The sequence below is a fragment of the Triticum aestivum genome, chromosome 5B (assembly GCF_018294505.1).
Source record: "Triticum aestivum cultivar Chinese Spring chromosome 5B, IWGSC CS RefSeq v2.1, whole genome shotgun sequence".
Classification (NCBI taxonomy): domain Eukaryota; kingdom Viridiplantae; phylum Streptophyta; class Magnoliopsida; order Poales; family Poaceae; genus Triticum; species Triticum aestivum.
This window is the reverse complement of record NC_057807.1, coordinates 629,362,968-629,380,492: the sequence shown is the minus strand read 5'-3', so window position 1 is coordinate 629,380,492 and position 17,525 is coordinate 629,362,968. Positions and strand designations below refer to the sequence as shown.

General features: G+C 43.2%; 1 protein-coding gene across 1 annotated transcript; it reads left to right on the top strand.

The window, feature by feature from the left end:
• Positions 1-12,949: 12,949 nt before the first annotated feature.
• LOC123113767 (uncharacterized) lies at positions 12,950-16,738 on the top strand. Its single transcript, XM_044535077.1, has 2 exons — positions 12,950-14,491; positions 16,241-16,738. The coding sequence occupies exons 1-2, from the start codon at positions 13,048-13,050 to the stop codon at positions 16,432-16,434; spliced, it is 1,638 nt and encodes a 545-aa protein (XP_044391012.1). The 5' UTR covers positions 12,950-13,047; the 3' UTR covers positions 16,435-16,738.
• The last annotated feature ends 787 nt before the right edge of the window (positions 16,739-17,525 follow it).

Below are 17,525 nucleotides of genomic sequence, written 5' to 3'. Positions count from 1 at the left end.
TATGGTGTTTCCCCCTCTCTATCTTGTTGTGATGAATTGAGTTTTTCCCTTTGAGATTTCGTTGTTATCGGATTGAATACTTTTATGGATTTGAGAGCACTTGATATATGTCTTCCATATTAATACTCATGGTGACAATGGGGTATCGTATTGATTCACTTGATATATGTTTTGGCACTCAACTCGCGGATTCCCGAGGTGACATTGGGGTAATCTATGCATAGGGGTTGATGCACGTTCTTGTCTTTTGTTTCTCCGGTAGAAATCTTGGGGCACTCTTTGAAGTTCTTTGTGTTGGATTGAGTATTATGAATATGAATTTGCTTTGGTGTTATTTTAGTACGAACTCTTGGTTGGATCGATCGGAAAGAATAGCTTCGTGTTATTTTAGTACGAACTCTAGGATAGATTGATCGGAAAGAATAGCTTTGAGGTGGTTTCGTACCCTACAAACAATTCCGTCTTATGTTCTCCGCTAGATAGGAACTTTGGAGTGATTCTTCGTTGCATGTTGAGGGACGGTTATATGATCCAATTATATTAGCATTGTTGAGAGGTTGCACTAGTGAAAGTACGGACCCTAGACCTCATTTTCAAGCATTGCGATACCGATTTTGTGCCCGTTTACTATTTGCTACCTTGCTGTTTTTATTTATTCAGATTATAAAAATATATTTCTACCATCAATATTACACTTCTATCACCATCTCTTCGCCAAACTAGTGCACCTATACAATTTGCCATTGTATTGGGTGTGTTGGGGACACAAGAGATTTCTTGTATTTGGTTGCAGGGTTGTTTGAGAGAGACCATCTTCATCCTACACCTCCCACGGATTGATAAACCTTAGGTCATCCACTTGAGGGAAAATTGCTACTGTCCTACAGAACTCTGCGCTTGGAGGCCCAACACGAGTCTACAAGAATAAAGTTGCGTAGTAGACATCCGTCCTCCGGTGTCCGGACCGTTTAATATGGGCCGGACTGATGGGCCGTGAAGATACAAGTAGAAGACTTTCCCCCGTGTCCGGATAGGACTCCTGTATGCATGGAAGGCAAGTTTGGTGTCCGGATATGTTATTTCCTTCCTCTACCAACCAACTCTGTACAACCCTAGATCCCTCCGGTGTGTATATAAACCGGAGGGTTTAGTCCGTAGAGGCTATCATAATTCTCATAGGCTAGACAGCTAGGGTTTAGCCATTACGATCTTGAGGTAGATCAAGTCTTGTAATCCCTATACTCATCAAATACAATCAAGCAGGACATAGGGTTTTACCTCCATTAATAGGGCCCGAACCTGGGTAAACATTGTGTCCCACTTGTCCCTTGTTCCATGAATCCTCAGACGCACAGTTCGGGACCCCCTACCCGAGATCTATCGGTTTTGACACCGACACTAGCCGCCGCGCACCCGAAGACCAGGAGCTCCCCGGCGAGCAGCCGTTCCCGTATGAGAAGAAGGTGAAGAATCCACATCTGCTCCTGCTCGACTACTTCCTTGCTTCTGCTCGGTACGGACGCCGCTGCTCTGACCATAGTGCCGGCGCTGCTCCTCCTCAAGGTCAAGGTGGGGACCCATCTTTGGTTTGATTTGCTCTTCCCCTTCTCACTGCTCTTCCCCCTCTCACAGATGGCCATGAGCTTGGTTTGTTCCTCATGCAGGTAGGCTGGGTAGGCTCCTCATCGGCGTCAGCTTCCCCTGCCTGCCACTCCTCTCCTCTGATGGAGTTGACCTTTGCTGGAGCGGACAAGTTTGGATGCCCCTGGGCCTTTGGTGGTGGGCTAGGTAACCCCCCTAATGCTCTCTCTCTTTCTGTAATGTATCCATGGCCCCTTCTGTACGCATTTCAAGCAGGGGGCAAGCAGCTAGCAAAATACTGAATAAAAAACTCCTTGTTGTGTTCTACCAAAGCAAACAATAACAACATTACATAGTGATCTGGATTTTGCTTGTCTTCTATAAAGGTGGAATCTGAGCCTTCCTGTTGAGGAGATGCTGATGTTTAGCTAGATTCCATCGAAGGAAAATTTTGTTGTCTTTCTTGCTTTGTTGGGTACCTAGCCTTTTGTATGTCATGGAGGAGGACAGTTTTGTCTGGGAGCTAGGGCCTTTTGTTCCTTTGCATGGTTAGCTTTTTTCCTTGTCCTCAAGTGGTAGGAGTTTAGGTATGGAATTGTTCTTTTTATCTGTTGTCCTTGCATGTTGTAGTGTAGTTCCAGATTAGCCGTCAACTTTGTTTGGGTCTCGCTAATAACATGGTAAATAGCTGAAAAGGTCTAGACTGGTTCATTTTCTTACCTAATTAGAAATAACTCCCCATTTTGATTTCTTCAACTTTTTGGACAACGGCCCCTCCTCTTCTCCACGAGCAAGCATTGCCGTCTGTAGCCCCGTCTCTTCTCCTCTCTGGTCGCCGTGGAGGTGGGTGGTTGATGTTTGTTTCTTATATTGGTAATGTGGTGAGTTGATCTGTGCCTGATTTGTGCGTTTTCATCTTTATTTGTTTAGCGTTGGAGCCCTTGAAGCATTCGAATGGAGCACATATAGGCATGCTCGGTTCATCTTAGGTGAGTGTGAATGTTGAAGTGTGATTTCGTAGCATTAGGCTTGCGATTTAGGATATCTTCCAATCCATTTTTTCTGGATTTTGGGGATGTGTACAGTGGAAAATTGTAGATAAATAAGATTTCTTTGTTCTTCTTTCATGTTGGAGAGAGTGACAGTACCTACATTCCTATGTCAGCTACTTACCATTCTTTTGTGTTTTTTGTTTTCTATTTCCCGTCAGAGGCTCATTCCATAATCAATTTGCAGGTTGTACGAGGGTAGTTAATGAATATACTTGTGACACCTATACTCTCAGGTAAATCACTAATCATTCAAATAGCTGATCGCCGCATGCTGACAAGAAAATCTGAGACATGCCCTTAGTCAATGGAGCAAGAAAATCTCAAGGCTTAAGACAGCCATTGCTAACACCAACAAAGCTCTACTTGAGATCGACCACATTGCTGATCGCCGCATGCTGACAAGATAGGACAGCAACTTTCAGTCCATTCTCAAGAAACATCTACTTAGACTCCTTCATCACCAAAAAGATTATTGGAAAAAGAGGTGCACTATTTGTTTGATTAAATTTGGTGATGAGAATTCCAAATTCTTCCAAGCTGTTGCCACGGAAAGATATCGTAAGAACTTCATCTCCAGCTTGAAAATCAATGATGATACCGTCGTGGAGGACCATGCTGGAAAAGAGTCTTTCTTATTTGAGGCTTTCAAAACTCGAATGGGGACAACAAAACCACCTCAGATGAAATTCAACCTTTCCCAGCTGCTACGTGACAGCGTGGATTTTGACAGCCTCACCACACCCTTCACGTCGAAAGAGATTGATGATGTAGTTACAGAAATGCCTCCTGACCGGGCACCTGGCCCGGACGGTTTCAACGGTGCTTTTCTCAAAGCTTGTTGGCCAGTGATCAAAGATGACTTCTACCGTCTTTGCGATGAATTCCATAAAGGTACTCTCAATCTGGAAAGCCTCAACTATGGTCACATTACTCTCATTCCTAAGACCAGAGCCCCTGAAACAGTTAATGATTATCGACCCATCACGTTGCTCAACTGCTGCCTTAAGCTGATCACGAAACTGCTAGCTAACCGTTTACAAAAAATCATTTTGCAAATCGTGCATCGAAATCAATATGGTTTTCTTAAGGGGCGCAACATCAGTGATTGCTTAGTCTGGGCCTTCAAGTACATACACCAATGCCAAGCATCCAAGCGAGAGATTGTTTTGCTAAAACTAGACTTCGCCAAAGCTTTTGACACGGTGCAGCACTCGGCCATCGTACAGATTATGAAAGGTATGGGATTCAATGACAAATGGATAGATTGGTTTAAATGCATCTCTTCCTCAGGTAGATCCTCGGTGCTCCTTAATGGAGTCCCTGGTAAACACTTCTGGTGCAAATGCGGTGTTCGTCAAGGGGACCCGCTGTCCCCCTTGCTCTTTGTGCTTGCCGTGGATTTACTTCAGACTGCCATTAATGAAGCCATGCACAACAACAATTTGCAACTGCCAATTCCCTCAGGACGCAACAACCATTTCCCTGTCATCCAATACGCGGACGATACAATCATTGTCATGTCGGCCTGCCGTGTCCAAGCAACCTACATGAAACAAATACTCACGGACTATGCTGACTCTGTGGGACTGCACATTAACTTTCAAAAGTCCACACTTATTCCTTTGAACACTCTGGAGGAAAAGTACAAGGATATCGCTGCCATCTTTGGATGTGCATGTGCACAACTGCCGTTCACATATCTGGGCCTACCCTTGGGCGTAACCAAACCTATGGTCCTTGATCTAACTCCTTGGATCTGTAAGGCTGAGCGTAGAATCACCGTGGCAATGTCATTAATGTTATATGCGGGCACTCATGAACTCTTTGGTCACCTCGCTGGTGATATACCCTATGGGGATTCTTAAACTCCCGCCAAAGATCGTTGAACAATTCGACAAGATACGGAGACACGGCCTTTGGACTAAGAAAACTGAGGAGGGGAAAAAAGTAACTCTCTTGCGGCTTGGGACATGGTGTGTTGGCCCAAGAAAAGTGGTGGCCTCGGAGTTCTCAATCTCAGAGTTCAAAATGACGCAATGCTTCTGAAACTGCTGCACAAGTTCTACAACAAGTTTGATGCTCCCTGGGTGCACCTCATCTGGGACACGTACTATGCTTCCACTGTCCCCCATGCTGCTGCGCCATGCGGCTCTTTCTGGTGGCGCCAACTCACTAAGCTTATGCCAGTCTACAGGTGACACGGCTCTGTTTTGGAAGGATGACTGGAACAACTCCATTCTCTCGGAAACATATCCGCGTGCTTTCTCCTTTACAAACGATGAAGACGCCTCAACACGAAAATTTCTCTCGATCACCCATCTTAACTAGGCTTTCGACTTGCCCCTCTCGGTTCAAGCTTTTGACGAACTGCGAGCTCTCCAGCAAAATGTTAACACTGCAATGATGGCCGACTCTAATGATGCCTGGATATGCTCTTGGGGATCTGCTGATTTCAAAACCACAGCCTACTACACCTTCTTCTTCAGAGAGATGATTTCCCATGATGCATACCGATTGCTCTGGAAAACCAAATGCATCCCTAAAATCAAGGTCTTCGGTTGGTTCCTGCTCTCTAATCGCCTTAACACGAGAAACATGCTCAAGAGGAGGCATTATAACATTGGCAATAACTTTGACTGCCTGCTTTGTGGACGCCATGTGGAAGAAACCGTTGAACATCTGTTCTTCCATTGCACTTTTAGTCATGAATGCTGGAGCAAACTCAACATATATTGGCCGTCACATGGCAACAGATTGGACCTCGTTGCACACCTCAAGACTTTGAATCCTAAGAAGATGATCATGGATGTTTTCTTGGTGGCAGCCTGGAGCCTTTGGAAACAAAGGAATAATAACTACTTTCGCAAGGTGGCCCCATCGATCTCATCCTGGCTGGCTAGGTTCAAGAGAGACTTTGCTGACATCAGCTACAGAGTGTCCCCCCACAAGAAGCAGCTAGTGGCTGACTTACTTAACTCTTTACCTTAGTTGTAGCTTAACACTCTGGTCCGCAGTCTTCTACCCCCCTTATACCTTTCTTGGCACACCTCCTTTTTCCACTTGTGCATATGTAAAGTAACACTTGTAACATGTACTGTTCCTGAGTTGGTAATATATATGCAGTAGGAGCCTTTCCTACTGTCTAACCCCTTCAAAAAAATTCAAATAGCTGATTAGTGTTGATTTTTACAAGTTATTGGGACACCTGAGAACCAGCAATAACACATACAAAAGAGTCTAGGGTTAGGCATTTTTAAATCTGGACAAGTTGTGCTTCATTTTGACTAAGTACCAACATCTCTATGCCTAGATCTCGGTGTTGTTCTTTATTTGGATGTCATTGCTTCCTTTTCAGTGCTTATTATTTTGCATTGCGAGATCTTTTTTTTCGAAACAGAGGCATAAGCTTTGCCTCGTCCATTAATTAAGAAGGAGAATAGAGTTTGTTTGTTACACCACACATATTACATGAGGTCCATTACTCTCCCGGCATTATGCTACCCAATTTGTGTGCACCCGCAGTAACCCAAAGTCTAGCTTCTCTTTTGATGGTGTCGAAGATGACCGGCGCAAAGATAAGCAATTATGCTAATTAGAAATGGAAGGGAACTTCCAATCCACACCTTGGTCCATGTGTGGCTGTGGGATTGGGTGACCAACGGGGAGGCCGCAGCATGCACGTCGCGGGATGGCGGGAGCAGGTCGCGAGGAGATGATTGGCCAAAGCTCTTTCACACATCTCAACGGTTGACCCAGCCAATAGACACAAGACCCCACCGAGTAATAAGCTGACCAGTCATAGAACAGGAAAAATAACCATGAAGTGAAAATAGACTAAAAATTAGACGGCTCAGAAGAGGTAAAGAAAGGATCGGACGGCCAGTGAGCGCTCAATCTGGGGTAGCTTGGAGTAGCCGAGTTGCCCAGCTAGATTATTTTCGGGCATTCAGATTCTTATTTTGCATTTCCTAGATTTTTGGCTGGGTGTATAAACATACACATGCACAATGACTTCAGATTTCAGTGACGGGGTAAATTATTGTGCTTGTTCCAAATTAGAAAAAGGGAGAATGAGTGAAATTTGTTATTAGTATGTATACACATAGTTGCATGTATATCTAATTGTATAGTTGGCTGAACAATTTCTCAAATGTACATCTCTGACGTTGCTTTGTTTATCAGTACATTCAGTTATTTGTCTTGTTGTTCCTTATCAAAGCAGCAACCTTCTATTGCTATTTTGTGTCGTGCTCTTCTTAGTTTCTTATGAATGCGAAGACAACTCGAAAGAATGTTTAGATCTGTGTTGCATGCCACTTTGAACTTCTCGAACTACATTTTTAAATGGTTAGGAGTCGATCGATGTTGTGGTATTGAAATCTGTACTGATGTTGCTCTGAGGGAAGATCTCATTATTACCGCTCTGAACTAATCATACTCTCTTATTGTCTCGAGCTACAGCCTGGGTGTATGTTGCAAGTTTGTTGAGATAGCCACTGCGTGTACTACTGAAGAGAATGTTGGATTCGCTGACATCAATTTATTGTTGACTTAGAAATCTTTCTTTTGAAATTATGATAATTTGTTCTGCTCTTACATTAAGAAAGTGTTAAGAGGAGGTTCTGCCTTTGATGAGGCTTAAAAACAAGCTATCACAAAATACTATCAATTTACAGGGGCCTACAGATCTTGCTTCGACCTCATAGAGGGCGCGCCAATGGGCGGAGCAGAGGAGAAGTCCCAGGTGGAGCGCACTACATAATCAATTTTATCAGTAGTGATAAACAAACACTATCACTGGGAGCATTTTTTCTTGTGCAAGTGCTCATCTCGGCTGGCATGTTTCCTGATACAAACTCATTCAACCACATATAGTCTTCACTGCACATCATGTGGTTGATGGTTAGTTCTTGGGTTTTTGCAAATGCAACTGGAACCCGCGACAACCCTTCTTCCTCGCCCTCAGGCTCGACACCACCGCTGACGCCTCCAGAAGTAGTGGGGCATCAGCGGCAATGCCGGCAAGGCAAGGTGAAGCAACTGGAACCCGCGACCAACCCTTCTTGGGTTACCAGAAAGTTTCTCAATATAGCCCATCTTTTCTAATTGGTATTCATTGCGGTACTCTCGAGTTCAGTCATTACGGTTGCTGACGTCGAGGCGGACGAGGACACTGAGCCAAGGTGAAGCAACTGCTAGCCACCGCCCTTCTCCACTTTACTGAGCTTGCGGCGTTGCTATGACTGCCTCCTTCCTCCTCAGCAACAGATGGAGTCAATAAGATACTGGCAGTGTCTATGAGCGGATGGTCAACAGGATGTCGACAACAGTGATTTCATCGTTTGTGCACCATCCTGAGGTATATTTGTGCTCCCAGCCCCATCCTTGATGTTGCCCCTAAATTTATTATTTTGAATTGCACCAATTTCTTTCCATCGCTTATATGTTATCAAATGCCCCAGATTTAGATATGAAATCTTCCTGCTTTACACAAGCATAACTATTTCCTGTGACGCAGGTGATGCGTATAGCGTTGCTTAGGGAGTTGTGTATTAGTCATTGGGTATGGTCATTGGTATGGTAGAAGCATTACACAATGCATTGGTGATAAATCTATTGTTCTCTCAAACTGGTAATATTGATCTGTTTTCTTGATTGATGTAAACTAACGGATAGCCTGCTAGCATCAGCTTGGTTTATAATAGGTTAATATGCATGTATATATTTATGTATTTCTATTTTAACTTTTTAGTGATGCTTACTGAAGTATTACATAACTGAATGTTAATTTCTATTTTGATTTATTTTTAGTGATGCTTTCTGCAGTTTAACATGATGAATGTTGCTTTCTGATTTGATTTATTCTGGATGAATGCTTCTTTTGTCATGTTATTGTCATGTGATGCATATGAATAAACAAATATATTATAATTGAATGTTCTTTTGCATTTATGGTAAAAAATGTTTGTCTTCATTCATGATGTTACTGATTATGATAATCAGTGGATGTTGTCTAGAGTGCTTCTCCTTCAGATGTGATGTACGATGTCTTCTGGCTCATACTAGATGATACAGTGGTGTGCTCCCTAGCTTCCTTCCGTGGTTCTTGCTAATTAGGGTGATATTTATCTAATAATCTTACTTTGGCATCATCAAATTACTCACCTAGCATTTCTTCTGCTGCAACTCTGCATCTTTTTGTTTATACATCCAAAAAGCATGGCTTGGGTTTTTATGATGGATAGGTTACTGCACTATTTAAGTAGTTGTATTTTGGCTTCTTTCCATTTGATCTGCTTTAACTGTTCTTATATTTGGTTTTAACGATTCTATTTTTTGGCTGACCACAGCTCATAAACAAGATTATGTGTTTTGCACTTTGATCTCTTTCATTCTAAATGCTTAATACTTTGCCTCTTTGATATAAAACTTATATGTCATGCTAGCATGTATGCGTTGTTTCTTAGGATTCCTGGGAGCATTTAGGTTTAAACTTGATTCTCATAGGAAATGATAAACTGTTTTCATATAGAAGCACTTATCAAAGAGAGTCTACGGCTCCATCAACTCCTGGTTGCACCACCGTGCGATGTACAATCCCTCTCTCTCTCTCCCTCTCTCTCTCTCTCCAATGAAGTGGTACTTCCATTATGGCAGATCATACTATATGTAGTGTACATACCAACTTTTATAACCACTGATGTAACTAAGGTCCTTTTTAAGCATCTGATCAAGTTGAGGGAGATTGTGCTAGCTATACATATCCACGCTGCACTAACTAATTTATTTTGCCCCTTACAGGATGCAAGGATGACTTATAGTTCTCTATCCAAGATGCGATGTGCACTCTTTTACCCAATATGCTATGTAAAAATAGCTTACAGTCGGTATTTGGACGAATGAGTTCTATCGGTGATGTAAGCTCGCTTCATGTAGCTAACTAATTTATTTTGCCTGGTACATCATATAAGGATGACTTATGTAGTTCTCTATCCAAGATGCACTGTGTACTCTTTGCCCAATATGCTATATAAAAATAGATTGCATTAGTTAGTATTTAGATGAATGAGTTGTATCGGTGATGTAAACTCGCTTCATGTATAATCTATGTGACTGGGTGTGCACATATAAGCTCTGATGTATTGTTCATACAGTTCTTATTCCTGTGACTCATCATCTGGATAGTAGATGAATGATTAGTTGTGACTTATTTTGGTATGATGAACCTTTATCCTTTTGGTATATCATGTTGCATTTCCTATGAAAACGCACTACTGGTATGTAATAGACTTTGGTACTCTTGGACATCTTTGTTTTTGTTAACTCTATGGAGTATAAAACATGCCTTACCGGGCTGGCTATGGCTGGGGCGGGTGGGGTGCGGCAAGCCACACTTCCTATCTAGTGTCTTACATGGCAAGCTTATTTTCAGATTTGGTTAGAGCCCACCCGCCGCAAGTGTCTGATGATTTTCCGCGGATGGCAAGGATCTAGAATGATTTCATGGTTCTTGCTGCATAGTATTTTTGCTGCTCCCATTAATATACATGTATCCGACGAGACAATTTCCTGCGGGTGGCTCAAACGGGGCTACTGGCACCCTATACATGCATACAACAGTCATGCCCTGCCCTTCCAGTTCCATCGTTCGTCTAGGTACATTTTGTTTCATCCGTTGTTTAACTTTTAAAATCAAGCGATTGAATTTACCATTTTTACGGTATAAACATGGATGAGTTGATTGTCTTAGTTCACTTTGTTTCTCCTACGGATAGGAGCATCAGTGGTTTTACACATGCTACCGGTTGCAATTCAGGTTGCTACTCAATTGATTCTTACCAAATGTTCCGCAACAATGCGCGGGGAATTATCTAGTATATAGGAGTATATGGATGCGAGTTAAAATCAATAACCGGCTCGAGCATTAATAAGGAGAGGGCAAAGAATGGGTCAGCGCATCCGAAATTAATGGAGGAGCCCCAGACGGGGCGGCCTAGCCGTACGGGAGCCACAACCTATTATTTTTTTTCTAATTTTTTGCTTTATTTTTGTACTAATCTTTATACTTTAAAATATTCTACATATATGGAAAATGTTGAACAAGAATTTTTAAAATGTTGAACAAGTATTTGAAAAATGTCGAGTAGGTATTAAAAAATGTTGAACGAGTATACGGAAAATGTTGAACAAGTATTTGAAAGTGTTGTACAAGAATTTAAAAAATGTTTAACAAGTATGTGAAAAGTGTTGAATAGGTATTAAAAATGTTGAATGAGAATATGAAAAATGTTGAATAAGTATTTGAAAATGTTGAACGAGAATATGAAAAATGTTGAACAAGTACTTAAAAATGTTGAATAGGTAATAAAAAATGTTGAATGAGTATATTAAAAATGTTGAACAAGTATTTTAAAATATTAAATAAGTATTAAAAATGTTGAACAAGTATTGTAAAATATTAAATAAGTATTAAAAATGTTGAACAAGTATTAAAAATATATTAAATAACTATTAAAATTTTAAACAAGTATTTGAAAAATGTTGAATAAGTGTTCGGACAGTGTTGAACGTGTTTACAAAAATGTTGATCACTTTTTACAGAAATGTTTTTTATATGAACGAAAATGTAGAGTGAAAACAAAAATAAACATAACGAAACACAAAAGAAAAATAAAAAAAATGAAGGAAAAAAGAAAAACAAACAAAAAATGAATAAGAAAAAAGAAAATAATGAAATAAACCGGAGAAGAAAAAATAAACGAGACAAAATAAAATGGAAAGAATGAAACAAATCTGAAAAGAAAGAAAAAAGGATGAAAAAATGGAGAAGGAAAAAAATGAAACAAAAGAAACCGAAAAGAGTAAAAGAAAAAAGATGGAGAATACCGGTTCGGTTGCCTCATCGCGATTCTACTACTAACCAGTAACTTGAAGTGGGCGGAGTGGTTAGCTGCGCTGGTGAGAACCCTGAAGACCTGGGTTCGATCCCTGTGACACTGTTCACGTCAACGCAAAGAGATCGTTACAGACTCGCTTAATGCGATAAATAGCCCCTGCGGGTAGGGCTCCCGTAGTTAGTCACCAACGTGTACGATGTCGAAATCACTAATTAAGGAGTACTCGTTGCAAAAAACATTCCACCTTCCCAGGTCGCGACAAGTGGCGCACATGCAGCCCGCTACTTGTCGCAACCTGGGAGTTTTTCCCTTTTCCGTAGATCCGTTTATTCAAAATGTTTTATCTCTTAAACCGTGCGTCCAAATTTCGAACCGTTTTCATCATTGGATTCCTCGCGTTGAGATTTTCAAAACTAGATCTCATGTTGATAGGTTTTGACAAACTTTTTTTCACGAAAAAAACCGGATGAAAAAACCGAACCGAGAGCACGGTATTTTTCCCTTTCCGAAAGAGGTACGCCCGTGCCTTTCACAAAATCACAACCATGCCTCTCGTGAAAGCAAAACCGCGACTCTCGCGGAAGGAAAAAAAACAGAAAACATGTTTTTTTTCCGTTTCCAAGAGGCACGGTCGTGACTCTCGCGAAAGCACAACCGTGCCTCTCGCGAAAGCAAAACCGTGACTCTCGCGAAAGAAAAAAAAACAGAAAACACGTATTTTTTCCCTTTTCGAGAGGCACGGCCGTGACTCTCGCAAAAGCACAACCGTGCCTCTCGCGGAAGCAAAACCGTGACTCTCGCGAAAGAAAAAAAACAGAAAACACGTTTTGTTTTTCCCTTTACGAGAGGCACGGCCGTGACTCTCGCGAAAGCACAACCGTGCCTCTCGCGGAAGCAAAACCGTGACTCTCGCGAAAGAAAAAAATAGAAAACGCGTTTTTTTTTCGTTTCCGAAAGGCACGGCCGTGACTCTCGCTAAAGCACACCCGTGCCTCTCGCGAAAGAAAAACCGTGACTTTCGCGAAAGGAAAAAAACACATATTTTTCACGCAAAAATAATTTTTTTCGATTTTTTATATCGAAAAGCTAAGGAAGACTGGGGCAAAACCAAAACGTCAAAAAAATCCAAGAAAAAAACCGTTTAAAAAGCCGAAAATGCGTGCAAAAAAGAAAAAACAAAATCCAGAGGGAGCGTCCAGAGCGTGACACGTGGCGAATGACTAAGAGCGCGGCAAGTGGCCCTGATCGTTGCGAGGCTCCCGAAGGAGAGCGCTCGTTAACTAGTTGCTCTCGTACGTGTGCGGAACCAAACAGCAGTGAGTGAGGCGGCCCATTCAGGGCGTCCCGCGTTGGGCTGGCCCATTACCTCACGGCTCGCGCTAAAAGGCGAGACGCTGCCCTATTTCCCCGCCCATCAGCGCCTTCCCCTCCCCCCACCCCCCCGCGCCGCCAAAAGAAGAACAACCTAGGGTTAGGGTTGTGGAGGCGGCGGCTGCTAAATTCCAGATCCGATCGCCATGCCCGGGCTGGAGGAGGAGATGTTCGTAGCCACCATAGTCGCGCGAGAGTCGAAGGAGGAGGCCGCCATGGCCACCGAAGTCGCGCCAGAGCCAGAGGAGAAGACCGTCGTCTTCCCCGATTGGGTGATGCTGGATCGCTTCGGCCGCACCCACAGCCATGCCGACCTAGACGCTGCACGTGAGGCGGCCAATAAGAAGAAGACCGCCGTTGAAGTCGTCACGGCCGCCGGCCACCGCTGCTTCTTGTCCTTCGCCCTCTCGGATCCTCCAGAGGTCTCTTACCTCGATCTCGAGTGGCCGCGGGAAGGCTCAGTCGAACCCGTGGCCCCCTCCCGCCTGCCCGCGTATCCCTACGTCCGGGCAACTGACGAGGACCTCGTCCTCTTCGAAATCAACATCCCAAGACAGCCCCACGACTTGCCGTCAGATCTGTTCGTCTACACAGCTGGTCGTACCCCCTCGGTGGATCAGCTCCCTCTGTACACTGAGCCCATGGTAAGCCCGTTTCTGATGTCAAAATTCGACACAGGCATCCTGCGCCTCCCGGACAACAGCTACATCGTTTCCGACCTCAAGGTCTACCATAAAGAGAATGGCCCTGACAATTATTCCATGTTTGTCGAGCTCTACGTCTTCAACTCCAAGACCAAAGAGTGGAAACGCTTCCCCGAGATGCCTGCCCCCCAGCCGCAAGACGAGAGCAATACCCAGTTCCCCATCCTCTGGTCAACTGCGGAGGTGCTTGCTTTCGGCCACAGGTTCCTCTGCTGTGTCGACTACTTGAGCGGTGTCCTGCTATGCGACTTCTCCAATTTAGAGTCCCCGGTGCTCCACTTCGTGCCTTTCCCTGGAGGAGATGGGTACTCTGAGAAGCTACAGATCATGCCTTTCCTTGGAGGAAAAGAGAACGCTAAGAAGGCACAGATGGCAAAGTGCTTAGCGAAGAGATTCCGACGTGTGTCCGTCAGCCAAGGCATGATGCACTTTGTCCGCATTGATGGCTGGCGTCCGCCTCTTGAGAGAATCCAAGGGCAGCAGCAGCCTCTCCAAAAGATCACAGTATGGACTTTGGATATCGGGGATGGTAGCAAGTTCAAGTGGAAGATTCATTGGGGGATCAACCTGGATCTTCTCTGGGCGCAAGATGGTTTCCATGCTCTGGACATACCTCGCTGTCTTCCCCAGTTCCCAGTCGTCTGTGCGAACAATCCGGACGCCCTATGCTGCCTGTTGAGGAAAGATGAACTTTCTCGACAGCCGTGGATGATCATGGTTGACATGAACCAGGAAGATCTGCAGCCATCTACTAAATATATCAATCAGCAGCCCTACAATGTTGCGTGCGTGAATGAGAAAAAACCCATGGAAGCTCACCAAATCTTCTTTTCTAATGTGCCCCTACTTCCAACTGTCTTCTCCAAATACCTTGTAAGGCCAACAGGTAAGCTCTCTTAATATTCAAATGTTGTCCCTTGTAATTACGTATCGATACAACATGGTTGTGTTTGCTTAGCTTTCTGTTGGATATGGTAGTGTAACACTGGTGTCTTTGCCTATTTATCTTAAATATGATGCAATACATATCCTGCCTGGTTGTGAGGCTAATTGAACTGTGAGACTTCTGCATGCTTAATATCTATTACCTCCGTCCCGAAAAGCTTTTCTTCGATTTGTCGAGATACAGATGTATCTAACACTAAAACGTGTCTAGATACATCCGTATCTAGACAAATGTAAGACATGCTTTTTGGGACGGAGGGAGTAGTTTGCGCTGTCTGCTCTCTCTGTGGGTCTCTTTGGAGTGTTCCCCCCTTCATTAGCGATTCTCAGCACAAGGACTTCTGGACACATACCGCTCTATTTATCAGGGCTGTTTGCCCTGTGTTATTTTCTATCTATTGCTTTTCTCTTGTCCCAAAATTTCTATTTTTGCTGCCTTTTGAGGTTGCGTTGTGCTGCTTTGGTATAGCAATATTAATTAATTGAGGCCTTTAATATATTTGCTGTCATCAATCTTCTCTTAGGCTGTTCAAGTGTTTTGAGTTTTAGCTGCTCCAGTTGTGTAGGTGCACTAAACTTTATACTCCCTCCGTTCCTAAATATAAGTCTTTGTAGAGATTCCACCATGGACTACATACGGATGTATATAGATGCATTTTAAGTGTAGATTCACTCATTTTGTTCCGTAGGTGGTCCATAGTGGAATCTCTTCAAAGACTTATATTTAGGAACGGAGGGAGTACTATATTATAAATAATAATACCTTGCTCCTTCTGCCGTCAAGTTGTCCTCCAGAGTCTACCATTTTTTCCTTGTTGGATCTTTTGCTTTTCACGAGACTGTTCACTATCTATACACGTGGTAGTTCTTGATTCAGAACGCAGCCTTCTTTTGCTACTAGTTTGGTGTGCTATTCTGAAGCAAAACTCTAGAAACCACACTATTGTGATTGCTCTTCTAAAGCATAAAACTTGGTCCTCTAATTTTATATCAGTGCAAATGTCTTGTACCTTTTAGATTATATGTACAGACCTTTAACACATACTTTTCTGTTGGTAAAAGATTTAGAATGTGTTTCGTTGGGTTAGTTTGGGTCAATCAGGTCACATCTTTGCCTTTTTCTGTTAGAATACTTTTGTTCTAGATAGTGCTTGTATTTTATATCATGTAACTCAGTATTGGGCCAGTGAAAAGCCATTCTCCCTGCACGTGAATTTTCATTAGGTAAAATTCCTGTAGTATTAGCCCCGTTGGCGCCCTCATGTGTCTGTCTTCCTCTTGATTCTGGTGACAACCCCTCCAACTGTTTTCTTAATCCTCACATGCCTCATCCGACATCATTTCACCTGGACTGTTGTCAGGACTCTCATGTTTCTTCAGTCGGCCGCCCTCTCGCTGCCTCTAGTCCTGTGCCACCTGAGCACACAGCCCCATGCCGCTGGTCTGCAGCAGATTACGGCCAGCCCCCTATGTTTACATTGATATTTAGGGTGAAAGAATTCTCTTGATCAGGGTACCCCAATCCAATGCTGTTTGTACCTCTTGTTTGTCTTCTTTTTTTGCACAGCAAAACCATTGCATGTGGTTTTGCTGTTCATCTTATGTGTCAATACTTGTCGCAAACAACATAGTGAGATGTTCAGATGGTGTACATATCTAAGTTGTTTTTGTTTTATTTTATTGGTTGCAGTGATACCCCGGGACAACAAGCTCAAGTTCGCAGCTAGCTCTTCAGAGGAGATTATGCCCATAACTGGAGAAAGCTTAAGTTTGCAATGTGAATTCCAAGACCTGAAAACTGATGACCCGGCTTGGAACCTTCTTCTGGTTGGTCACACAAAAGATGGTATTTGTCCTGAATGTCATGGGAATGTCATGGGATGAGGATGATGGGATGAGGATGTGTACTACCTCTATCCCAAAATAAGTGTCTCAAGTTTAGTACTCCCTCCGTCCCATAATATAGGAACGTTATTGACAATCTCAACTTTAGTATAAAGTTGTACAGTGTCAATAACGTTCCTATATTATGGGACGGAGGGAGTACAACTTTATACTAAAGTTGAGATACTTATTTTGGGACGGAGGGAGTATTAAATACCTACTGTCAGTAAGAGTAAACGATACATGTTCTGGATCCTGTAATCATATGTTTAAGACCCCGTATCTCAAAAGTTTGAGATTGAAAGCCTTCTCTTTTTATTCTTTCTCGCATAATAAATCAAGCGGGTTTTGCAGGCAACAGCCTCAGTGTTTGTCTCCCCAGACCCAGGACAATACTTTGATCTTTCTCTTTAGACGCACAAGCCCAAAAGGATGTATGTTTTGTTTGGATTTTGTCCTTTCGCGGATGGCACCAAAAGGATGTCTGTTTTGTTTGGATTTTGTCCGTTTAGGGATGGGGATGTCTGTTTTGTTTGGATTTTGTCCGTTTGGGAATGGCAATGGATGGTGTCTGCCTGGATTTCTGAATGTGGCCGGTCACATCTTGTTCGGCTGCATGCAATTTTTTCAAAGCAACAAAGATGTAGATAATGCTAGCGGCCATAGTCACGCCAGCGGTTGTGGTTCATGCCGGTCGGCAACAATGCCAGCGGCCTATAAAATGGCCATTCCCTAGTTTAACGCCGCCAACAAAGCTAGTGACTGATACACTAGCCAAACTTCAAAATGAACAAGTTTTTTACGCCGGCAACAAAGCCAGTGGCCGTCACACTAGATTGCCTTCACAATGAACAAGTTTTTAGCGACGACAACAAAGCCAGCTGCCGGCACACTAGCCAGCCTTCAAAATGAACGACCATAGTCCACGACCGAGGTCTCACCTAGTTCAGGCCGTCTTGGGCGAACATCTCTTTCTGCCCGTTCACGAACCAAGCCTTCCTCTCTGGTTCATATCAAGTCACCAACGTCTAGGCCACTCACGGGACGGGTTTGGACGCTCTCAAGCGCGGGACAATACGTGTTGCGCTCTT

What these genes read in the sequence shown, in the direction of transcription:
- LOC123113767 (XM_044535077.1), top strand. Translation starts at nt 13,048, where the DNA reads ATGCCCGGGCTGGAGGAGGAGATGTTCGTAGCCACCATAGTCGCGCGA. An exon ending in ATACCTTGTAAGGCCAACAG is followed by an intron (nt 14,492 to 16,240) that starts GTAAGCTCTCTT and finishes TATTGGTTGCAG; the next exon opens with TGATACCCCGGGACAACAAG.